Consider the following 26443-nt stretch of genomic DNA (forward strand, 5'->3'; position numbering starts at 1 on the left):
CTCGAAACGAGCGTAAAAGGAGTTCAGGTCGTCAGCTAGGGAGGTGCCGGCACATGCGGGTGAGGGAGGGGTGCTTCGGTAGTTGGTTACAATCCGTAGCCCCTGCCACAGGCTTCTGGTGTCCTGCTGCTCCATCTGTAACTCCATCTTGTCCCTGTACCTTCTCTTTGCGTCCTTCACCGCCCTTCGCATTCGGTAGGACTATGCCTTGTAGACGTCCATGTTTCCTGATGCCAAGCCCGAGTTGTAGGCAGCGGTACGAGCATTCAAGGCCACACGAACAGATCTGTCTACCCAGGGTTTTTGGTTCGGGAAGGTGCTTACCCTTACCGTGGGGACGATGTTGTCGGTTACCGTTGCGATGAAGTCCATGACTGCTTCCGCGAACTCTCTGATGTCACTGGAACTTGCTTCGAACATATTCCAATCGACATCTCTCAGTGCATCTTGCAGCATGGCCTCTGACTGGTTGGACCACCGCTTTACGTCCCTCGTCTCTACAGCTTCCCGAACTATCCTCTGTTTATACTCCGGCAACAGGAAGATGGCAGCGTGGTCAGATTTTCCTAGGGGAGGGAGTGAAACGGCCTTGTAGCCTTTCCTGAACGGTGTGTAGCAGTGGTCCAAAGTTCTCTCCCCCCTGGTGGCACACGTGATGTGTTGGTAGAAGTTCGGCATGACCTTCTTGAGATTTGATTTATTAAAATCTCCAGCCACCACCATAGCCGCATCCGGGTACTTGTTTTGATGTCGACATAGCACATCGTGTAGGGCCGAAAGTGCCACGTCGGTGTCCGCCTGCGGTGGAATGTAGACGGCTGTGACGATCACTGAGCCGAACTCCCGGGGAAGGTAGAATGGGCGGCATGAGATTGTCAGGTGCTCCAGGTCCGGCGAGCAGGAACGGGAAAGCATCTTGATATTTCCAGGGTTGCACCAGTTGTTATTGGTCATGAAGCAGACTCCTCCACCCTTGGATTTCCCAGATGCTTCTGTTCTGTCAGCACGGTGGACAGTGAAGGACTCGGTTGGGCAGATTACCTGATCCGGAATCAGTGAGGTCAGCCATGTTTCAGTCAGGCAGAGGATGTTGCAGTTCCTTATGTCCCGCTGGAATCTGATCCTCGCCCTGAGGTCATCCAGCTTGTTTTCCAGGGACTGGACATTCGCCAGAAGAATGCTGGGCAGAGGGGGACGAAAGGCTTGGGCTCTCAGCCTATTCCGAATCCCCCCCCGCTTCCCTCGATGTTTTCTCCGGGTTTTCCTTGCAGCCGAGCTCCCTTTGTTGTTGCAGCAGCTTCTGCTGATCTCTGCTGGCCATGCTGGATCAGTAAGTACAGAGTTTAAAAAGTCTCCGTTTGCCCTGGAGTTTAGATTTAAGAGGGTTTCCCTGTCATACTTTGTTAGTACTAGGGAGTTAGAACTTAGAAATAAGTTAAAAAGGAACATAAAAGTTAAAAACACACACAATTTTCGCGGAGCTGCCACAACGGCGACTGGACAGGGCCGCGCCATTTTTTTCTTAAATGGCCTCCCCTTTATTCTAAGACTGTGGCCCCTGGTTCTGGACTCGCCCAACATTGGGAACATTTTTCCTGCATCTAGCTTGTCCAGTCTTTTTATAATTTTATATATTTCTATAAGATAACCCCTCATCCTTCTAAACTCCAGTGAATACAACCCTAGTCTTTTCAATCTTTCCTCATATGACAGTCCCGCCATCCCAGGGATCAATCTCGTGAACCGACGCTGCACTGCCTCAATCACAAGGATGTCCTTCCTCAAATTAGGACACCAAAACTGTACACAATACAATAGGAGGAGAATTAGGCCATTCGGCCCATTGGTGCTGTATCTCTAATACTCCGCCATTCATTCATGGCTGATCTATCCCTCCCTCCGAATCCCATTCTCCTCATAACTTGACACCCGTAGGTTGAACCAATCAACGACCATGACATCCAGCAGAAAGTGGAGTGGGATAACATTATTGTAGACGGGCTGACAGCGGTCAGAGGAACGTTAGGCCTGTACCTCATTTCATTGCTCCAAATTGCTTCTGGCGTATCAAATTCACCCAGGAAGATCTCCGAAAACTTTTCCGGTTCATAGTTTTCCAAGTAACAGACCATGGCTTCGGGAAGAATGTGTCCCAGGACACTCCGTTGTACTAGATCGTGCCCTTTTGACTGCGGAAAAATATAAATTAAAAAAGTTGGAAGGTTGCACTGGCCTTTTCCACCATCATCCCGGCAACCAAGCTTAACATTTAGATTATGCTTTGGATTGATTGAAAAGATCATGAACCCATTCAAATGTCTTTTAAATATTATAGTACTTGACTCAACTACCTCCTCTGGCAGCTCGTTCCATACACCCACTGCTCTCTATGAGAACAAGTTGCCCCTCCAGCTATGAAGAAATCTTTCCCCTCTCATAAGGAATAGGAGTAGAATTAGGCCATTCGGCCCATCAAATCTAAACCACTATTCAATCATGGCTGATCTATCTCTCCTTCCTAACCCCATTCTCCTGCCTTCTCCCCATAACCTCTGACACCCGCACTAATCTGTCTGTGCCTTAAAAAATATCCACTGACCTGACCTCCACAGCCTTCTGTGGCAAAGAATGCCACAGATTCACCACCCTCTCACTAAATATATTTCTCGTCCCCTTCCTAAAAGAACATCCTTTAATTCTGAGGCTGTGAGCTCTAGTCCTAGACTCTCCCACGAGTGGAAACATCCTCTCCACATCCACTCTATCCAGGCCTTTCACTATTCTGTATGTTTCAATGAGGTTCCCCCCCCCCTCTCATTCTTCTAAACTCCAGCGAGTACAGGCCCAATGCCGACAAACGCTCATCATATGTTAACCCACACATTCCTGGGATCATTCTCGTAAACCTCCTCTGGACCCTCTTGTCTTAAACCTCCATCCTCTGGTTTTTGATTCCCCTGCTCCGTGTATAAGACTACCTTCAACCCTTCTGTTTCCCGCATGAGTTTATACTCCTGCACAAGACGATATTTACCATGGTTTTTATCTTGTACAGGATTGGAGTATATTCAGTCAAAGATACAGCATAGAAATAGGCCCTTCAGCCCACTAAGTCCACACCGACCATCAATTACCCGTTCATACTAACTCATAAGTTTGATGAGCAGAATTCATCAGGTCATAAGGAATAGGAGCAGAATTAGACCATTCGGCCCATCAAGTCTACTCCACCATTCGATCACGGCTGATCTATCTATCTCTCCTAACCCCATTCTCCTGCCTTCTTCCCAACCCCCAAACCCAGCGCTTATATGGGAGAGGGAGAGGGAGAGGGGGTGGGGGGGGGGGGAGGGGGAGGGGGGGGGGGGGGGGGGGAGGGGAGGGGGGGAGGGAGGGGGAGAGGGGGAGGGAGGGGGAGGGGGAGAGGGAGAGAGAGAAGGGGGAGAGAGAGAGGAGCGGGGGGGGAGGAGGGGAGGGGGAGGGGAGAGGGAGGGGCGAGAGGGAGGGAAGAGAGAGGAGAGAGCAGAGTGGAAAAGGAGAGAGAGTGGGAAAGAGAGAAGAGGAGAGACACACACAGGGGAGAGGGAGAGGGAGGGAGAGGGAGAGAGAGGGAGAGAGAGAGGGAGAGAGAGAGAGAGAGAGAGAGAGAGAGAGGGAGAGAGAGAGAGAGAGAGAGAGAGAGGGAGAGAGAATGGAGCGGCTCGGCTTGTATACTCTGAAATTTAGAAGGTTGAGAGGGGATCATATTGAAACATATAAGATTATTAAGGGTTTGGACACGTTAGAGGCAGGCAAGATGTTGGGGGAGTCCAGAACCAGGAGCCCACAGTTTAAGAATAAGGGATTTAGAACGGAGATGAGGAAACATTTTTTCACACAGAGAGTGGTGAGTCTGTGGAATTCTCTGCCTCAGAGGGCGGTGGAGGCCGGTTCTCTGGATACTTTCAAGAGAGAGCTAGATAGGGCTCTTGAAGATTGTGGAGTCAGGGGATATGGGGAGAAGGCAGGAACGGGGTACTGATTATGGATGATCAGCCATGATCACATTGAATGGCGGTGCTGGCTCGATGGGCCGAATGGCCTACTCCTGCACCTAGTGTCAATTGTTTCCTATAAAATCTTTCCGCGTTCACTGTCCTCTGGTCCTCGATCCTCCTACTTTGGGCACTACTTAGAACTATATTCTGCACTCAGGTTTTTTTTCTCTTCACCCTGTCGTACTTGGGTAAGTTTTGATTGTTCTCATGAAAAGTACGATTTGACCGGATAGCACCCAAACACAAAAGCTTTTTACCATATTCTGGTACACGTGCCCATATCCTGAGGCCGCATTTAGAATATTGTGTCCAGTTCTGGGCACCATGTTATAGTAGAGATGTTGTCAAGCTTGAAAAGGGTTCAAAAAGGATTTACGAGGATGTTGCCAGGACTAGAGGGTGTGAGCTGCAGGGAGAGGTTGAGTAGGCTGGGTCTCTATTCCTTGGAGCGCAGGAGGATGAGGGGGTGATCTTTTCGAGGTGTATAAAATCATGAGAGGAATAGATCGGGTAGATGCACAGAGTCTTTGGCCCAGAGTAGGGGAATTGAGGACCAAAGGACATAGGTTCAAGGTGAAGGGGGAAAAGATTTAATAGGAATCTGAGGGGTAACTTTTTCACACAAAGGGTGGTGGGTGTATGGAACAAGCTGCCAGAGGAGGTAGTTGAGGCTGGGACTATCCCATCGTTTAAGAAACAGTTAGACAGGTATTATGTTGTGTCTTGGGTCTATTTGTTTGTAATGTATGGCTGCAGAAACGTCATTTCGTTTGGACCTCAAGGGGTCCAAATGACAAATAAATTGAATCTTGAATCTTAGATAGGACAGGTTTGGAGGGATATGGACCAAGCGCAAGCAAGTGGGACTAGTGTAGCTGGGTCGTGTTGGCCAGTGTGGGTGAGTTGGGCTGAAGGGCCTGTTTCCACACTGTGTCACTCTATGACTCGATGATTCTATAAACCAATGGCAATGGTGAATCCTAGTTACTGAACGAATGCAGTGGAGTGTTCAACCTTTGGCAAGAAAGAATATTCTTGTTACCAGGTTTGGTCTGCTGCACCAGCTTGTAATTGAATTGACACTCACCTCCTCTGACCTGAACGCCTGCTTCAAGTGAGTATACTTCAAAAACCTAGAGGAAAAGAACATTTCACATAGTGTCAGATGCTCACAAGAATTCGGCCATCCCACCCATGGAGTCCACTCCGCCATTCAACCGTGGCCAATCTATCTTTCCCTGTCAACCCTATTCTCCTGCCTTCTCCCCATAAACCCTGACACCTTTACCGATCAAGAACTCAGCAATCTCCGCTGGAATAATACCCATTGACTTGGCCTCCACAGCCGTCTGTGGCAATGGGCTCCACAGATTCACCACCCACTGACTAAAGACATTCCTCCTCATTTCCTTGGTGATCATTTTGGAGATAGCTTGACGTTGGTGGTGGCCCATCGGTAACCACGATGGCGGCTTGTGCAGTCTCGATTCTGGCGAGTTCTGACATGGCTCACTAGTCCTCCGGTAGTAACCCAGAACTTTGCGTAGAGAAGAGGGCTGCACAAAAACCTGTGCGTGAACGAGTTGAAGGTGGAGAAGCTGTAACAACCCACCCTCTCGGCCGCAGAAGCGACAATAGACAATAGACAATAGGTGCAGGAGTAGGCCACTCGGCCCTTCGAGCCAGCACCACCATTCAACGTGAATTCCACTCCCCATATCCCCTGACTCCGCTATTTCTAAGGGCCCTATCTAGTTCTCTCTTGAAAGCATCTAGAGAACCTGCCTCCACCGCTCTCTGAGGCAGAGAATTCCACACTCACCCCTCTGTGAGAAAAAGTGTTTCCTCGTCTCCGTTCTAATTGGGTTACTCCTTATTCTTAAACTGTGGCCCCTGGTTCTGGACTCCCCCCAACATCGGGAACATGTTTCCTGCCTCTAGCGTGTCAAAGCCTTATATGTTTCAATGAGATACCCTCTCATCCTTCTAAACTCCAGAGTGTACAAGCCCATCTGAGGAATTCTCTGCCTCAGAGGGCGGTGGAGGCAGGTCCTCTGAATACTTTCAAGAGAGAGCTAGATAGGGCTCTTAGAAATAGCGGAGTCAGGGGATATGGGAGAAGGCAGGAACGGGGTACTGATTGGGGATGATCAGCCATGATCACATTGAATGGCGGTGCTGGCTCGAAGGGCCGAATGGCCTACTCCTGCACCTATTGTCTATTATCTATTAACATTGCCTGGCCAGGCCGACCCCTGCAACTCCCACCCAGTGCCGTCACCACGACAACGGGCCTTCATGGCCAGGTTACTACTCTGCAATTTGTTAATCATTTTGAATTTGATGGTGCCGGAAATGCCGCCAGTCACAAACGATTGAAATGAATGATACCTCACTGTCCCACCTACATAGGTGCAGTAAAATTCAGTCTTGCATACAATCAGGTTAAATCATACTAGAAATAAATACAATCATAGACAAGTACAAAAGTGCTACGAACAGAAAACTTCACCCAGATGGTCACGGTGGTACAGCGGTAGAGTTGCTGCCTTACAGCGAATGCAGCGCCAGAGACCCTGGTTCGATCCCGACTACAGGTGCTGTCTGTATGGAGTTTGTACGTTCTCCCCGTGACCTGCGTGGGTTTTCCCCGAGATCTTCGGTTTCCTCACACACTCCAAAGACCAACAGGTTTGTAGGTTAATTATCTTGGTAAATATAAAAATTGTCCCCCGAGTGTGTAGGATAGTGTTAATGTGCGGGGATCGCTGGTCGGCGTGGACCAGCCAGTGGGCCAAAGGGCCTGTTTCCACGCTGTATCTTAAACTAAACTAAACAAAAGTACTGTTTTCGCAAAATCTACTATTCTCACACTCTTTATACTTCACTCAATAGGCCTGACTTTGAGTGAACTTGGGGTTGGGGACTGGACATTGTGCCTTCCCTCACAGTGGTATCCATTGTGGGGGGGATGATTTTTTTGTCTGTAAGTAATCCTGTTAGTCTTTGTCCAAGATGGCTGCCGTGAAGGGAGAGTGGACGCTGGCGCGGTTTAGCTGCCGCTGCTCTCTCTTCACATTGTGCTTTTGATTTTTTGTTTTTGGACTGAATTCTGTTTTTAATTTGTGTTTCTGTGATGTCTTTATTATTTATTTTATTCTGATTATATGTTTTTTATTCCTGTTAATCTCTGTAAGGTGTCCTTGAGATTTCTGAAAGGCGCAAAAAAATAAAATTTATTATTATTATTATTATACTTACGTATGATGATGCTTATGATTATGTATCGTAAGATTTCTACTGAACTGTACGGAAAAAAAGGAATGCCACTGTACCCAAGTACTGTAAAGTACCATTGAATCCCAATAACACGCATGTAAGAGTGGTGTAGATGAGGGCATCTTGGTCAACATGGGCAAGCAGGGCCGAAGGGCCTCTCTCCCTGCTATATGACTCTATAACCATTATGGCCAAGTTGAGTAACTGGAGTAATGGGCCTGCCCCACTTGACGATTTTTTTTTTGGCGCATCGCAAAGAAAGACTTTGAACATTTCAAAACCAGCGGCGACAAAAAAAGTGTTGCAACACTTGAGGAGACACCGCAACTTTTCCAGTGACCTGATACGTCAGTCAATGATGCCGACAGTCACCAAAAAAAATCACCAAGTGGGACAGGCCCTTAACTTAACGGGTTTGGGGAAAAGGAACTTGTGATATTTCAGTGCGAGACCCTTCTTCAGACTGAAGTTGAGACGATAAACTTTCAACACCTTCAACTTGCAGGGTACAAGATGGTGCTGGAAACGTGATGAGTCTCGTGTACTGCCTCAGCAAAATCATCTCTTCTTACACTCGTCCACCTAGTGCTTGTGCTTAAGGGCCTGTCCCACTTGGGCGATTTTTTTAGGCGACTACAGGCGACTAGGCTGGGCATAGAAACATAGAAGTTAGGTGCAGGAGTAGGCCATTCGGTACTTCGAGCCTGCACCGCCATTCAATATGATCATGGCTGATCATCCAACTCAGTATCCTGTACCTGCCTTCTCCCCATACCCCCTCATCCCTTTAGCAACAAGGGCTACATCTAACTCCCTCTTAAATAAAGCCAATGAACTGGCCTCAACGCAGGGTCGCAGGGGTAACGCCTGTATGGTCGTGAGTAGTCTCCTCCCAGCGTCTTTCTGGTCGCCGCTGGATTTGCAACAGGTCGAAAACATTTCGGAAACAGTTGGCGACAGTGGGTTTGACGCAAATGAGCGTAGCTTGACTTCTCCTGACGTAGGTGCTGTCGTAGTTGTCGCCAGGTGTTGACTGGTTTATTTTGTTGTTAAAGTATGATTCTATTTCAAATTTTATGTCGAAGGGGGGGGGTCCAGTCACCGGTTTTTCGTCGACGTGCTACGACTATGACAGTCGCCTAAACATAGCCTGAAGGGCCTGTCCCACGAGCATGTGACTGCATGCGGCAAGCGCGACCAAACCGGAAGCGGGGGCCCCGTGGGGGTCGTGCGGAGGTCGAGTGATCCCCGTACAGGGCCGGTCCCACCTGCATGCGACGAGCGCAACCAAACCGGAAGCGGGGGCTGCGCGGAGGTCGAGTGAGTGATGTGAAGTTCGAGCGAAGTCCGTGGAAAGTTCGCGGGTGACGTACGGCGTCAAGACGCTGCGCCCGGCGTCGAGGAGGCTGCGAGCCGGTAAGCCGTTGCCGCGTGGAATCTTTGAACACTATCAGTTTTTCGGAAACGTCACAGAAACGTCACCTATCCATGTTCTCCACAGATGCTGCCTGACCCACTGAGTTACTCCAGCATTTTGTGTCTACCTTCGATTTAAACCACCATCTGCAGGTCTTTCTTACACATAACCCGTACGTCTTTGGAGTGTGGGAGGAAACCGAAGATCTCGGGGAGGTCTCGCAAAGGGGGAGAACAATGTAGAGGGGGAGAATCCCCGATGTAGAGGGAACCTGTACGTCTTTGTGGTGTGGGAGGAAACCAGAGCATTGAAAGAAACCCCACGCGGGTCACAGGGAGAACATGCAAGCTCCGTAGAGACAGCGCCCGTAGTCTGGATTGAACCCGGGTCCCTGGCGCTGTGAGCATGTACGGCAGCAACTCTATCGCGGCGCCACCGTGCCGCCCTTGTGTTGTTTCACACTGAACTGTATGCAAGGAGATTGCACTGTAACTCAGTGCTTGCGACAATGAGGTACCATTGAACCACCGGCCATCCTCCGCCCGTGCATGGAGACTGGAGCGAGCCTCTTACCTGGCGATGGGCAGCACGTTGGAGCCCGTGTACATCATGATGAAGAAGAACACTCCAGTGAGGTAGAAGCGGGGCAGCTGGGGGTTGTCCTGCATCACGTAGTGCAACAAGATCGCAACCTTCTCAACCAGGATCGGGTCAAACGTCACCAAAAGCTAAAACAATAGACAATAGACAATAGGTGCAGGAGTAGGCCATTCGGCCCTTCGAGCCAGCACCGCCATTCAATATGATCATGGCTGATCATCCCCAATCAGTACCCCCGTTCCTTCTTCTCCCCATATCCCCTGACTCCGCTATCTTTAAGAGCCCTATAGAAACATAGAAAATAGGTGCAGGAGTAGCCCTTCTCTCCATACCCCCTGATCCCTTTAGCCACAAGGGCCACATCTAACTCCCTCTTAAATATAGCCAATGAACTGGCCTCAACTACCTTCTGTGGCAGAGAGTTCCAGAGATTCACCACTCTCTGTGTGAAAAATGTGTTTCCTCATCTCGGTCCTAAAAGACTTCCCCCTTATCCTTAAACTGTGATCCCTTGTTCTGGACTTCCCCAACATCGGGAACAATCTGCCTGCATCTAGCCTGTCCAACCGCTTAAGAATTTTGTAAGTTTCTATGAGATCCCCCCTCAATCTTCTAAATTAAGGGGGGGGGATCTTATAGAAATTTACAAAATTCTATAATCTAGCTCTCTCTAGAAAGTATCCAGAGAACCGGCCTCCACCGCCCTCTGAGGCAGAGAATTCCACAGACTCACAACTCTCTGTGAGAAAAAGTGTTTCCTCGTCTTCGTTCTAAATGGCTTACCCCTTATTCTTAAACTGTGGCCCCTGGTTCTGGACTCCCCCAACATCGGGAACATGTTTCCTGCCTCTAGTCCAAGCTCTTAACAATCTTATATGTTTCAATGAGATCCCCTCTACACTCCTTCTAAACTGCAGAGTGTACAAGCCCAGCTGCTCCATTCTCTCAGCATATGACAGTCCCGCCATCCCGGGAATTAACCTTGTAAACCTACGCTGCACTCCCTCAATACCAAGAATGTCCTTCCTCAAATTTTCCTCAGAAAACAAAAGGGGAGAGGGGGGGCACGTCTGCCTTATTACGCACGCGAGGAGTCGCGGTCGGCACTGTGGTGCAGCGGTAGAGTTGCTGCCTCGCAGCGCCAGAGACTCGGGTTCCATCCTGACCATGGTTGCTTTGTTAGAAAGAACTGTGGATGCTGGTTTAAATCGAAGGTAGACACTTCAGATCGCCCTTGCTTTCTCTCTCCTTCCCCTTCCCAGTTCTCCCATCAGTGATCAGCCATGATCACATTAAATGGCCGGTGCTGGCTTGAATGGCCTACCCCTGCTATGATGAAAGAATGGCTTATGTTTATTGGAATTTAGAAGGATGAGAGGATATCTTATAGAAACATATATAATTTTTACGGGATTGGACAGGCAAGATGCAGGAACAATATTCCAGATGTTGGGGGAGTCCAGAACCAGGGGTCACAGTTTAATGGGTCGGCCATTTAGGGCTAGGATGAGAAAAAACCTTTTCACCCAGAGAGTTGGGAATCTGTGGCAGGAGGCCGATTCACTGGATGTTTTCAAGAGAGAGCTAGGTTAAGCTCTTAGGGCTAACGGAATCAAGGGATGTGGGGAGAAAGCAGGAGCGGGATACTGATTCTGGATGATCAGCCATCAGCTGGCTCGAAGGGCCGAATGGCCTACTCCTGCACCTATTTTCTATGTTTCTATGATAGAACGTTATTTATCCCAGGAGGGAAATTGATCTGTCAACAGTCATAAAACACAAGATACAATAGACAATAGACGCAGGAGTAGGCCATTCGGCCCTTTGAGCCAGCACCGCCATTCACTATGATTATGGCAGATCTTCCCCAATCAGTACCCCGTTCCTGCCTTTGAGGAAGCCGAATTTTAGTTAAAAATATAAGAAGATATTAAATTGGTTTCTGGGCTTATATTTAGTTTTATATTTTTATATTTACAGCTTATATTTAGTGTCAAATTAGGCTTGCCTTAGGTTGTGGGTGTGTGTGAGATAATAAATCCTATAACATTGTCTCCCAAGTGACAGGCAGAGGAGCAGCTAGAGAGATAGCTGGTCAAATCTTTGAAGTGAGATGCCATAAACCAAATGACCAATGTTTATGGGGAGGAGGCAATAAAGGAAGAGAGAAATAGGCAGTCACATCTTTGTAAACAGATGGCCTATGTTTATGAGGGACCAAGTGACAAAGAAAAACCAGGGAAGTGGAGATAAAATGATAAAGCAAATGGTCAATGTTGTTAGTATATCTTGTACCATGTAAACAAAAGGCCTTTGATGTGATGCAATCTGTGGAAACCTTTTCCAGTACCTCTGACCATGACTAATGTCTGCGGAATGTGATGAGGGGACAAAAAAACCCTATTTAAGGCAATGTAATTCTGTTGTTGAGAAGGTGGATGAGCACAGTCAAGTGTCTGTGTAGGTCACTTGACTGGAGTTCTCCCTCCCTTCCATCGGCCGATGTTAAGTAAAGTTTTGAACTGGTCTACCAAACAGTTTGTGTGGTGTCTGTTTATTAAGAAGCGAACCTGGTTTAGTTGTTATAAAAGTAACTTTTTCACCTTCTCCCCATATCCCTTGATTCCGTTAGCCCAAAGGGCTAAATCTAACTCTCTCTTGAAAACATCCAGTGAATCGGCCTCCACGGCCTCAATGGGATCATAAGCTGATACATGAAACATGAAATTAAAGTGATGAGTGGAAAGGATTGGGAGTGTGTAAAGATTGGGGAGGGGGGCGGGGAGGTGGAGGTTGAAGGGAGTCACTCTCCCCTACGACAGAAGGGGGTGGAGTTGTACAGTTTGATAGCCACAGGGAAGAAGGATCGCCTGTGGCGTTCTATGCTGCATCTTGGTGGGACCAGTCTGTTGCTGAAGGTGCCCCTCAGGTTGACAAGCCCCCATGGCTTTCGCCCTGCAGCCCACGCACACGTGTGGCAGCCAAGAAGATGTCACGGGGATAGTCTTGCGGAGACGTACCCTGGCCCACGTGATAGTGAAGGAACCACTGAACCAGCAATGGGATTGAATGGAAGAGTCCAACGTACCTGAACGATGTGAGAAAGGCATGTATTGTCCGTCAGCAGCCTCTTTATCCTGGGAAGAGGTCTGATAATAGCATTATCTTGATCCCTTGAAGGGAAAAATGTTCAAAAACATCAATGACAATCTTATTTTATGTAAGGGCATGCACTGGTCGACATTTGTTACCTTCAAACAAGATAAACTTCAGAGAAATAAAATGCAGAGAAAGTGGCTGGAGTAACTCAGTGGGTCAGGCAGCATCTCTGGAGAACATGGGTAGGTGAACTTTAGTCTGAAGAATGCCCCCGACCCCGAAACATCATCCATCTTTTTTTCAACGGGAATGCTGCCTTCTCCCTGTGACCGCGTGGGTTTTCTATGGGTGCTCGGGTTTCCTCCCACACGCCAAGGACGTACAGGTTAATTGGCTTTGGTTAATTGGTTAATTGGCCTTGATGACAATAGACAATAGACAATAGGTGCAGGAGTAGGCCATTTGGCCCTTCGAGCCAGCACTGCCATTCAATGTGATCATGGCTGACCATCCCCAATCAGTACCCCGTTCCTGCCTTCTCCCCATATCCCCTGACTCCACTATTTTTAAGAGCCCTATCCAGCTCTCTCTTGAAAGAATCCAGAGAACCTGCCTCCACCGCCCTCTGAGATAGAGAATTCCACAGACTCACCACTCTCTGTGAGAAAAAGTGCTTCCTCATCTCCATTCTAAATGGCCCACTCCTTATTCTTAAACTGTGGCACCTGGTTCTGGACTCCCCCAACATGGGGAACATAGAAACATAGAAATTAGGTGCAGGAGTAGGCCATTCAGCCCTTCGAGCCTGCACCGCCATTCAATATGATCATGGCTGATCATCCAACTCAGTATCCCGTACCTGCCTTCTCTCCATACCCTCTGATCCCCTTAGCCACAAGGGCCACATCTAACTCCCTCTTAAATATAGCCAATAAACTGGCCTCAACTACCCTCTGTGGCAGAGAGTTCCAGAGATTCACCACTCTCGGTTTTAAAGGATTTCCCCCTTATCCTTAAGCTGTGACCCCTTGTCCTGGACTTCCCCAACATCGGGAACAATCTTCCTCATCTAGCCTGTCCAACCCCTTAAGAATTTTGTAAGTTTCTATAAGATCCCCTCTCAATCTCCTAAATTCTAGAGAGTATAAACCAAGTCTATCCAGTCTTTCTTCATAAGACAGTCCTGACATCCCAGGAATCAGTCTGGTGAACCTTCTCTGCACTCCCTCTATGGCAATAATGTCCTTCCTCAGATTTGGAGACCAAAACTGTACGCAATACTCCAGGTGTGGTCTCACCAAGACCCTGTACAACTGCAGTAGAACCTCCCTGCTCCTATACTCAAATCCTTTTGCTATGAAAGCTAACATACCATTCGCTTTCTTCACTGCCTGCTGCACCTGCATGCCTACTTTCAATGACTGGTGTACCATGACACCAAGGTCTCGCTGCATCTCCCCTTTTCCTAATCGGCCACCATTTAGATAATAGTCTGCTTTCCTGTTTTTGCCACCAAAATGGATAACCTCACATTTATCCATATTATACTGCATCTGCCAAACATTTGCCCACTCACCCAGCCTATCCAAGTCACCTTGCAGTCTCCTAGCATCCCCCTCACAGCTAACACTGCCCCCCAGCTTAGTGTCATCCGCAAACTTGGAGATATTGCCTTCAATTCCCTCATCCAGATCATTAATATATATTGTAAATAGCTGGGGTCCCAGCAGTGAGCCTTGCGGTACCCCACTAGTCACTGCCCGCCATTGTGAAAAGGACCCGTTTACTCCTACTCTTTGCTTCCTGTTTGCCAGCCAGTACTCTATCCACATCAATACTGAACCCCCAATGCCGTGTGCTTTAATGTTTCCTGCCTCTAGTGTGTCCAAGCCCTTAACATTCTTTCAACAGTCGGCTGGAAAGGGAAGTCGGTCTGGGTTGGCCTCACGACAGAATGGGGGAGGAATTGATTGCGGAGACGAGGAAACACTTTTTCTCACAGAGAGTTGTGAGTCTGTGGAATTCTCTGCCTCAGAGGGCGGTGGAGGCAGGTTCTCTAGATGCTTTCAAGGGAGAGGGTTCTTAAAGATAGCGGAGTCAGAGGATATGCGGAGAAGGCAGGAACGGGGTACTGATTGGGGATGATCAGCCATGATCACATTGAATGGTGGTGCTGGCTCGAAGGGCCAAATGGCCTACTCCTGCACCTATTGTCTATTGACTGGATAGCACGCAACAAAAGCTTTTCACTGTACCTCGGCGCAGGCGGCAATAAACGGTAACTGTTTTGACGGTGTTTCCGCAAGTGCAGAGAGGTGCCTACCTGCTGGGGTAGTATTCACACATGGTGATGAGCATGTTGAGGATCAGCGTGGCCAGGTCAGTCTCGTTGAGCACCGATTGCCCGTAGGCCAGGAGACACCACTTCAGCTGTGGGATGCTCTGTAGAGTCCGCCAGCCATCCATCCCCTGGGCCCAGCAGCGGGTCTTGGGTGTCAGCACCCCATCCTTCCAAAACTCCTTCATCTGGAGCAGAGACCATCAGGGACAAAAGTCAGTGGACAGAAATCGGACGAAGGGTCCAGATCTGAGCGCTCTGGAGAACGTGGATACGTGACGTTTCAGGTCAAGACTGAAGGAAGGCTTTCATAGAAACATAAAAAATAGGTGCAGGAGGAGGCCATTCGGCCATTCGAGCCAGCACCGCCATTCAATATGATCATGGCTGATCATCCCCAAGCAATAACCCGTGCCTGCCTTCTCCCCATATCTATAACCCGTGCCTGCCTTCTCCCCATATCCCTTGACTTCACTAGCCCCTAGAACTCTATCTAACTTTCTCTCAAATCCATCTAGTGATTTGGCCTCCACTGCTCTCTGTGGCAGGGAATTCCACAAATTCACAACTCTCTGGGTGAAAAAGTTTTTTTCTCACCTCAGTCTTAAATGGCCTCCCCTTTATTCTAAGACTGTGGGCCCTGGTTCTGGACTCGCCCAACATTGGGAATTTTTTTTCCTGCATCTAGCTTGTCCAGTCCTTTTATAATTTTATAACTTCGACCCAAAACATTATTGTCCGTCCATGAACAGGCGATTTACACTGGAGGTACAACTTGGAAACAGGCCCTATGGCCCACCGAGCAGGCACCGACCCGCGGCCACCCCTTACACGAGCACTACCCTACACACTAGAGACACGGGTTCCATCCCGACTACGGGTGCTGTCTGGGCGGAGTTTGCACGTTCTGCCCGTGACCTGCGTGGGTTTTCCCCAGGATCTCCGGTTTCCTCCCACACTCCAAAGACGTACATATTTATAGGCTGACTGGCTTGGTAAAATCGTAAATTGTCCCTGGTGTGTGTAAGATAGTGGCAATGCGCGGTGAACGCTGGCCGGCACGGGCTCGGTGGGCAGAAGAGCCTTCTTCGGCGCTGTGTCTCTAAACTAAACTAACTGTGTCTAAACTAAACTAACCAGCCACCCGACTCATCACCCACACCAAATCCTGGCATCACATCACTCCAGTCCTCAAACAACTTCACTGGCTTCCCATCTCCCACCGGATCACCTACAAAATCCTGGCCCTCCACAAAGCCCTCCACCATCTGGCCCCTCCATATCTCACTGACCTCCTCTCCCCCTACCAACCCTCACGGTCCCTCAGATCCACATGAGCCGGTCTCCTCTCCATCCACAAGTCGAACCTCCGCAGTTTTGGGGACAGAGCCTTCTCCAGGGCAGCTCCCAGGCTCTGGAACCCCCTCCCCCAACTGATCCGCAATTCCGTGTCCCTCACCATCTTCCAGTCCCGCCTCAAGACCCATCTCTTCACCTCTGCCTATCCTTAGCCCCACGTCCCCCTCCCTTTTCATCTGTGCATTAATTGCCTCATACTGTGTTTTGTATTGAATTCTGTATTTACTTTGTGTACTAGTCATGTCTCTACTATTTATTTCATTCCCCTTACATGTTTTTCCTCTACCTGCTAAATTTTTGTAAGGTGTCCTTGAGACTCTTGAAAGGCGCCCATAAATAAAATGTATTATTATTATTATTATTATTATTAAACTAATTCACACTGGTGAGCATGGCTGGGTGATGTTTCAGGTCGAGTCTGAAGAAGGGCTTCGACCCGAAACAATATCTGTCCATGCGTTGAAGGTGACTTCGACTTTTCTTTTTCTATACAGCGCGGAAACAGGCCCCTCGGTCCAGCGAGCTCATGCCAACCAGCGATCCCCGCGCACCAGCACTATCCTACATGTCAGCGACAATTTTACAATTTACAGGAGCAATTAACATGGAGCACCCGGAGGAAACCCGCGCGGTCGTGGGAAGAACGTGCAAACTCCACACACACAGACAGCACTCGAACCTGAATCTCTGGTGCTCCGGTGCTGCGAGGCAGTGGCTCTACCAGCTATGCCACTGTGCCGGCCTTAGGGATGGCATGAAGAAAGACTGGATAGACTCGGCTTGTACTCGCTAGAATTTAGAAGATTGAGGGGGGTTCTTATAGAAACTTACAAAATACTTAAGGGGTTGGACAGGCTAGATGCAGGAAGATTGTTCCCGATGTTGGGGAAGTCCAGGACAAGGGGTCACAGTTTAAGGAATAAGGGGGAAATCTTTTAGGACCGAGATGAGAAAAACATTTTTCACACAGAGAGTGGTGAATCTATGGAACTCTCTGCCACAGAAGGTAGTTGAGGCCAGTTCATTGGCTATATTTAAGAGGGAGTTAGATGTGGCCCTTGTGGCTAAAGGGATCAGGGGGTATGGAGAGAAGGCAGGTACAGGATACTGAGTTGGATGATCAGCCATGATCATATTGAATGGCGGTGCTGGCTCGAAGGGCCGAATGGCCTACTCCTGCACCTATTTTCTATGTTTCTATAAGCTGTTTTAAAACAGTCACCCAGAGGGACCCCGCGTGGATGGGCCCCACCAGAGAACAAAGAGGGACCCGGTGTGAGGGGAGGGGAGGTGGAGGGACCATCCGGACTGTACTGAATACTTGTATAACCCTCTCAGCGCCCTATACCTGGCGACCCTTTGCATACTTGTGTATTGTACCCACATGCTCACGGGGAGTACGTGCAAAGTCCGTAATACCTCCCTGGCCCTCGCTCACACTCATTCTCCCGTTATCCCATCTACTATTGAACAATTTATTTTCTTCGGTATTCACCAAGGAGAAGGATATTGAATTATGTGAGGTAAGGAAAACTAGTAGAGTAGCTATGGATACTATGAGTTTCAAAGTAAAAGAAGTACTGACACTTTTGAAAAATATAAAAGTGGATAAGTCTCCAGGTCCTGACAGGATATTCCCTAGGACATTGAGGGAAGTTAGTGTAGAAATAGCCGGGGCTATGACAGAAATATTTCAAATGTCATTAGAAACGGGGAGTCCCCGAGGATTGGCATACTGCGCATGTTGTTCCATTGTTTAAAAAGGGTTCTAAGAGTAAACCTAGCAATTATAGACCTGTTAGTTTGACTTCAGTGGTGGACAAATTAATGGAAAAGATACTTAGAAATAATATATATAAGCATCTGGATAAACAGGGTCTGATTAGGAACAGTCAACATGGATTTGTGCCTGGAAGGTCATGTTTGACTAATCTTCTTGAATTTTTTGAAGAGGTTACTAGGGAAATTGACGAGGGTAAAGCAGTGGATGTTGTCTATATGGACTTTAGTAAGGCCTTTGACAAGGTTCCTCATGGAAGGTTGGTTAAGAAGGTTGAACTGTTGGGTATAAATGCAGGAATAGCAAGATGGATTCAACAGTGGCTGAATGGGAGAAGCCAGAGGGTAATGGTGGATGGCTGTTTATCGGGTTGGAGGCAGGTGACTAGTGGGGTGCCTCAGGGATCTGTGTTGGGTCCTTTGTTGTTTGTCATGTACATCAATGATCTGGATGAAGGGGTGGTAAATTGGATTAGTAAGTATGCAGATGATACCAAGATAGGGGGTGTTGTGGATAATGAAGAGGATTTCCAAAGTCTACAGAACGATTTAGGCCATTTGGAAAAATGGGCTGAAAGATGGCAGATGGAGTTTAATGCTGATAAATGTGAGGTGCTACACCTTGGCAGGACAAATCAAAATAGGACGTACATGTCTAAGTTACAGAGAAAGGTTGAATAAGTTAGATCTTTATTCTCTGGAGCGCAGAAGGTTAAGGGGGGACTTGAGAGGTCTTTAAAATGATGAGAGGGATAGACAGAGTTGATGTGGACAAGCTTTTCCCTTTGAGAATAGGGAAGATTCAAACAAGAGGACATGACTTCAGAATTAAGGGACAGAAGTTTAGGGGTAACATGAGGGGGAACTTCTTTACTCAGAGAGTGGTAGTGGTGTGGAATGAGCTTCCAGGGAAGTGGTGGAGGCAGGTTCGTTGGTATCATTTAAAAATAAATTGGATAGGCATATGGATGAGAAGGGAATGGAGGGTTATGGTATGAGTGCAGGCAGGTGGGACTAAGGGGAAATAATTGTTTGGCACGGACTTGTAGGGCCGAGATGGCCTGTTTCCGTGCTGTAATTGTTATATGGTTACTTTCATCCCTCCCATGAACCCATTTACCACAGCTGAGGTTAGAGGGGGAGCCCAGCAATACTTCAAATAAACAGATCCACTTTAACAATAATCTGATTTGTAGAATAGGCTTTTCTTCGCTACACAATTCCCAAATGGTGAAAACAGAGTGGACAAAAAAACGTCCATAGTACCCTGACATGGTGCTCTGGCTTCATAGAGTGGAAACACACCCTTCTGCCTACCCAGTCCACTCGGCCCATCGATCACCTGTCTACTAGTTCCATGCTACACACTATCAAAGGTATCAAAGGTATTTTATTAGTCACTAGAGGCAATTTTTTACAGAAACCAACAAACCTACAAATCCCATGGAGGCATGAACTGTTGATGCTGGTTTAATTCGAACTCCATTACTGATTTCTGCCCTCTCTGCCCTCCAACGCCTACAACCTTATTGCTCCCCAGCTCCGCAAGGCCCGATTTTATCTTTTCCCCAAAATCCACAAACAGAACTGCCCTGGCAGATCCATTGTTTCTGCCTGTTCGTGTCCCACTGAATTAATTTCCACATACCTCGACTCCATCTTATCCCCATCCCCCCCCCCCCCCGGTCAAATCCCTCTCCACCTACGTCCAAGACACCTCACACTCTCTTCGTCTCCTCCATGGCTTCCTTTTCCCAGGCCCCCACTCCCTCATCTTCACCATCGATGTCCAGTCACTCTACACCTCCATCCCCCACCAAGAGGGTCTTAAAGCCCTCCGTTTCTTCCTCGACCGCAGAACCAGCCAATTTCCTCACCCTCAACAAATTCTCCTTCCGCTCCACCCGCTTCCTCCAGGTCCAAGGCGTAGCTATGGGCACGCGCATGGGCCCCAGCTATGCCTGCCTCTGTACTTGTAGGGTACGTTGAACAATCCTTGTTCGAGACGTACCATGGCCCTATCCCCTGAACTCTACCTCCGCTACATCGACGACTGCATTGGTGCTATCTCCTGCACCCATGCAGAACTTACTGACTTCACCCATTTCACCACTAACCTCCATCCGGCACTCAAATTCACCTGGACCATCTCCGACACTTCCCTACCGTTTGTTGACCTCACTATCTCCATCGCAGGTTACAGACGACTGACCGACATCTACTACAAACCCACGGACTCCCATAGCCATCTTGACTACACTTCTTTCCACCCTGCTTCCTGTAAGGACTCCATCCCCATCTCCCAATTCCTCTGTCTACGCCGCATCTGGGCCCAGGATGAGGTGTTCCAGACCAGAGCATCGGAGATGTCCTCATTCTTTAGGGAACAGGGGTTCCCCTCTTCCATTATAGATAAGGCTCCCACTAGGGTCTCCTCGATATCCCACAGCTCTCACTCTCACTCTCCATCCCCCCTCTCGTAACAAGGACAGAGCCCCCCTTGTCCTCACCTTCCACCCATCAGCCATCACTTGGTAACAGATTTGATACCAATAAAACGTACCTCTTCAAAGCTATAAGGGCCCAGTCTCTCCTTGTCCGCGTTGCCGAAGTACCACTCCTTTTCACTTTCCCTCTTCATGTCAGGCGCTGCTTCAATAACGTTGCTCTGCAAATTAAACATGACTGCCGTGATTTCTCAATGATCACGCCATCCCAACGTAAACAGCGGCTCCCGCTTGGGCAGCTTAGAAACGTAGAAAATAGGTGTAGGAGGAGGCCATTCGGCCCTTGAAGCCAGCACCATTCATTGCGATCATGGCTGATTGTCCCCTATCAATAACCCGTGCCTGTCTTCTCCCCATATCCCTTGACTCCACTAGCCCCTAGAACTCCATCTAACTCTCTCTTAAATCCATCCAGTGACTTGGCCTCCACTGCCCTCTGTGGCAGGGAATTCCACAAATTCACAACTCTCTGGGTGAAAAAGTTTGTTCTCACCTCAGTCTTAAATGACCTTCCCTTTATTCTAAGACTGTGGCCCCTGGTTCTGGACTCGCCCAACATTGGGAACATTTTTCCTGCATCTAGTTTGTCCAGTCCTTTTATAATTTTATATGTTTCTATAAGATCCCCCCTCAACCTTCTAAACACCAGTGAATACAAGTCTAGTCTTTTCAATCTTTCCTCATATAACAGTCCCGCTATCCCAGGGATCAATCTCGTGAACCTACACTGCACTGCCTTAATCACAAGGATGTCCTTCCTCAAATTAGGAGACCAAATCTGCACGCAATACTCCAGATGTGGTCTCACCAGAGCCCTATACAACTGCAAAATAACCTCTCTACTCCTATACTGAAATCCTCTTGAAGGCCAACATACCATTAGCTTTCTTCACTGCCTGCTGTACCTGTAAGCCAACCTTCGGTGACCGGTTTACAAGGACACCCAGGTCTCGCTGCACCTCCCCCTTACCTAACCTAACCCCATTGAGATAATAATCTGCCCCCTTGTTTTTGCCACCAAAGTGGACAACCTCACATTTATCTATATTATACTGCATCTGCCACGCATCTGCCCACTCACTCAACCTGTCCAGGTCACCCTGCAACCGCCGAGCATCCTCTTCACAGTTCACACTGCCACCCAGCTTTGTGTCATCCGCAAACTTGCTAGTGTTGCTCCTAATTCCCTCTTCCAAATCATTAATATATATGGTAAACAGTTGCGGCCTCAACACCGAGCCTTGCGGCACTCCACTCGCCACTGCCTGCCATTCTGAATAGGACCCGTTCACTCCTACTCTTTGCTTCCTGTCTGCCAACCAATTTTCTATCCACGTCAACACCCAGCTTACAACCCAGTGGTGTGAATCTTGATATCTCTCTAACTTCAAGTAGCCCTTGCTTTACCTCTCACTCCGCCCCCTCCCCCCACCCTAGTTCTCTGTCCAGTTTTACCGTCCTCCTGATTAAATATTACTGATTGTAAGCCTCGTTGTCACTTTCCCCTCAGCCGACAAGTCTACATTTCCTTCATTAACATCTGCTTTGATCTACACTTTTCACGCCTTGCCCTTCCGTATCTCTAGTTTCCCTTTCCCGGAACTCTCAGTCTGAAGAAGGGTCTCGAGCCGAAAGTTCACCCGTTCCTTCTCTCCAGAGATGTTGCCTGTCCCACTGAGTTACTCCAGCATTTTGTGGTCTATCTGGCTTCACCGCCCTCCTGGTTAATTGTACTGTTTGTATGCCTCGTTGTCACCTTCCCCTCAGCCAACAATGAATCAGTAGGTTACGTCGAGCAATCCTTGTTCAATACATACCAGGGCCCCATCCCCAACCTCTACCTCCGCTACATCGACGACTGCTTTGGTGCCACCTCCTGCACCCGCACACAACTGACTGACTTCATCCACTTCACCACTAATTTCCATCCGGCACTGAAATACACCTGGACCATTTCCGACACTTCCCTACCATTCCTTGACCTCACTATCTCCATTGCAGGTGATAGACTTCTAACCGACATACACTATAAACCCACTGACTCCCATGGCTATCTGGACTACACTTCTTCCCACCCTGCTTCCTGTAAGGACTCCATCCCCTACTCCCAATTCCTCCGTCTACGCCGCATCTGCTCCACGGATGAGGCGTTCCACACCAGGACATCTGAAATGTCCTCACTATTCAGGGAACGGGGGTTCCCCTCCTCCACCATAAATGAGGCTCGCACCAGGGTCTCTTCCATACCCCGCAACACTGCTCTCTCTCCCCATCCCCGCACTCGCAACAAGGGCCGAGTCCCCCTGGTCCTCACCTTTCACCCCACCAGCCGTCACATACAAAAAATAGTCCTCCGTCAGTTTCGCCACCTCCAACGTGACCCCACTACTCGCCACATCTTCCCATCTCCCCCCATATCTGCCTTCCGCAAAGACCGCTCCCTCCACAACTCCCTTGTCAATTCTTCCCTTCCCTCTCGGTCCACCCCCTCCCCGGGCACTTTCCCTTGCAACCGCAGGAGATGCAACACTTGTCCCTTTACCTCCCCCCTCGACTCCGTTCAAGGACCCAAGCAATCGTTCCAGGTGCGACAGAGGTTTACCTGCATCTCTTCCAACCTCATCTATTGCGTCCGCTGCTCTAGATGTCAGCAGATCTATATCGGTGAGACCAAGCGGAGGTTGGGCGATCGTTTCGCCGAACACCTCCGCTCGGTCCGCAATAACCAAGCTGACCTCCCGGTGGCTCAGCACTTCAACTCCCCCTCCCAACTCCGCCTCCGACCTCTCTGTCCTGGGTCTCCTCCATGGCCACAGCGAGCAGCACCGGAAGTTGGAGGAACAGCACCTCATATTCCGTTTGGGGAGTCTGCACCCCGGGGGCATGAACATCGATTTCTCCCAATTCTGTTAGTCCTTGCTGTCTCCTCCCCTTCCTCAGCTCCCCTGCTGTCTCCTCCCACCCTCCAGCCTTCTGGCTACTCCTCCTTTTCCCTTTCTTGTCCCCACCCACCCCCACCCCCGATCAGTCTGAAGAAGGGTTTCGGCCCGAAACGTTGCCTATTTCCTTCGCTCCATAGATGCTGCCGCACCCGCTGAGTTTCTCCAGCTTTTCTGTGTAACCTTCGATTCTCCAGCACCTGCAGTTCCCTCTTAAACAATGAATCATTCTACATTCCCTTGATCAGCATCTGCTTTGATCTGTCCTTTTCACACCTTGCCCTTTGAACTACCCTTTTCACACCTTACATGCTCTTTGTACCGATCCATACCTCCGATCTCCCTCTCCCCTGAACCTCAGACTGAAGAAGGGTCTCGACACGAAACGTCACCCATTCCTTCTCTCCAGAGGTGCTGCCTGTCCCGCTGAGTTACTCCAGCTCTACACTCCAAAGGTATAGGTGTGAAAACGCACACCTCCAGATTCAGAGACAGCTTCTTCCCAGCTGTTATCAGGCAACTGAACCATCCTACCACAGCCAGAGAGCGGTGCTGAACTACTATCTGCCTCATTGGTGACCCTCGGACTATCCTTGATCGGACTTTGCTGGCGTTACCTTGCACTAAACGTTACTCCCTTATCATGTATCTCCACACTAAATGGCTCGATTGTGATCATGCACAGTCTTTCTGCTGACTGGTTAGCAAAGGCTTTTCACTGTACCTCGGTACAGGTGATACGAAACTAAACGAAAGTGAAACAGCATTTAGTGTCTATCTTCAGTGCAAACCAGCATCGGCAGGATAAATGAGTGGTTCTCACCTGCAGTGGGACGGTGGCTCTGCTTGTGTGGAGGTGAGCCAGGGTTAACAGGTCCACAAGAGTTCGCACTCCAGTCGAATCCATGATCTCCTTCACATTTTTCTACAACACACGATGGTTCAAGAGTGTTTAATTGTCACTTGTACCGAAAACAGTTAATTACAGCATTTTAATCGGGATGCATCACAGCTCGGTTTGTGAACAGCTCCACCCGAGACCATGAGAAATTGCAGAGAATTGTGGACGCAGCCCAGACCATCGCACAAACCAACCTCCCTTCCATCGACTCCATCTACACCTCACGCTGCCTCGGCAAGGCCAGCAGCATCATCAAGGACCAGTCGCACCCCCGGCCACTCCCTCTTCTCCCCTCTCCAAACAGGCAAGAGGTGATTTGTGAATGGAGGAGAGTCGGAGAGAGAGGGAAAGCAAAGTTACTTGAAGTTAGAGAAACCAATATTCACAGCGCTGGGTTGTAAGCTCACCTCCAGATTCAGAGACAGTTTCTTCCCAGCTGTTATCAGGCAACTGAACCATCCTACCACAACCAGAGAGCGGTGCTGAACTACTAGCTACCTCTTTGGAGACCCTCGGACTATCCTTGATCGGACTTTACTGGCTTTACCTTGCACTAAACGTTATTCCCTTATCATGTGTCTATACAGTGTAAAGGGATCGATTGTAATCATGTATTATCTTTCCACTGACTGGATAGCACGCAACAAAAGCTTTTCACTGTACCTCGGTACACGTGACGACAAAGTAAACTGAACTTAACTGTAAATAATATACTCGTAGCTATCAATAAAAGTCTTCTATAATATGGATCGGCTGTACCTCCGAGAACAAAGGGGGAGGCTGTCGAGAACCTGTCGGGGTGGGGTGGGGTGGGGGAAGGGCGAAGAAGGGATGAGTATGTTTTGTAACGTTGGCGGTGCCTTTGTGGAGACGCCGTAAACTTCATCAGCAAAAACAACAAATTACACTGCACCTAGCGAGGTTCACGCAACATACAGTATCATCATCAAGCTTAATAAATTTTTAAAAACCCTAATAGACAATAGACAATAGGTGCAGGAGTAGGCCATTCGGCTCTTCGAGCCAGCACCGCCATTCAGTGTGATCATGGCTGATCATCCCCGTTCCTGCCTTCTCCCCATATCCCCTGACTCAGCTATCTTTAAGAGCCCTATCTAGCTCTCTCTTGAAAGCATGCAGAGAACCTGCCTCCATCACCCTCTGAGGCAGAGAATTCCACAGACTCACCACACTCTGTGAGAAAAAAGTGTTTCCTCGTCACTGTTCTAAATGGCTTACTACTTATTCTTAAACTGTGGGGCCCCTGGTTCTGGACTCCCCCAACATCGGGAACATGTTTCCTGCCTCCAGCGCGTACAAATCCTTAACAATTTTATATGTTTCAATGAGATCGCCTCTCATCCTTCTATACCTCAGAGTGTACACTAATATTAGTGTAAAATGAAGCGCCTAAAGCCTAGTGCAACCACGAGTCTGTAGTTGAGTTTGTGTTCACAGTTTTCAGGACACAGATGGCTGTGGGGAAGTAGCTGTTCCTGAACCTGGACATGACAGTTTTCAGGCTCCTGTACCTTCTTCCCGATGGTAGCAGCGAGATGAGAGCTTGGCCAGGGTGGCGTGGGTCTCTGATGATGCTGGCTGCCTTTTTGCAGGCAGCGACTCCTGTAGATCCCTTTGATGGTGGGGAGGTCAAAGCCGGTGATGGACTGGGCAGCGGTCACAACATTTTGTTATCTCTTTTGTCCCTGGGCGTTCAGGCTGCCGAACCAGGCCGCGATGCAACCGGTCAATATGCTCTTTACTCTGCATCTGTAATTCTTGGTGTTCACTTTAACGATTGGAGTATATCCATTCATTCACATTAATTCTTCCTACAGATATTAATACTCCTTTATCCCGTATCGATTCACTGTGGACAGCTTCATTGTAATCATGCGTAAGTCTTTTCGCAGCACTGGATAGCACGCAACAAAAAGCTTTTCTCTATACCTCGGCACAAGCAACAATGATAAATTAAACTAAAGGTATTAATAATAACCTTTAGTTTGATTTATCATTGTCACGTGGGCCAAGGTGCAGTGAAAAACTTTACACCCCAGCAGTATGAACATTGACTTCTCCTGGTCAATTTGATAGGAACATAGAAATTAGGTGCAGGAGTACGCCCTTCGGCCCTTCGAGCCTGCACCGCCATTCAATATGATCATGGCTGATCATCCAACTCAGT

The 26443-nt window shown here is 48.6% G+C and overlaps 1 protein-coding gene across 1 annotated transcript in view; it reads right to left on the minus strand.

The window, feature by feature from the left end:
- The window catches only part of LOC129705359 (dnaJ homolog subfamily C member 13-like), a 109097-nt gene that overhangs the window by 64965 nt on the left and 17689 nt on the right, over window positions 1–26443 (minus strand). Inside the window, exons 7-13 of the mRNA XM_055648907.1 lie at window positions 24178–24279; window positions 20472–20576; window positions 14756–14958; window positions 12422–12506; window positions 9307–9461; window positions 5125–5170; window positions 2035–2189 (exon numbers count right to left, since the gene is read on the minus strand). Of these exons, the coding sequence (XP_055504882.1) occupies window positions 2035–2189; window positions 5125–5170; window positions 9307–9461; window positions 12422–12506; window positions 14756–14958; window positions 20472–20576; window positions 24178–24279 (851 nt within the window). The remainder of the gene's footprint in view (window positions 1–2034; window positions 2190–5124; window positions 5171–9306; window positions 9462–12421; window positions 12507–14755; window positions 14959–20471; window positions 20577–24177; window positions 24280–26443) is intronic.

The sequence above is a fragment of the Leucoraja erinacea genome, chromosome 2, assembly GCF_028641065.1.
Source record: "Leucoraja erinacea ecotype New England chromosome 2, Leri_hhj_1, whole genome shotgun sequence".
NCBI lineage: Eukaryota > Metazoa > Chordata > Chondrichthyes > Rajiformes > Rajidae > Leucoraja > Leucoraja erinaceus.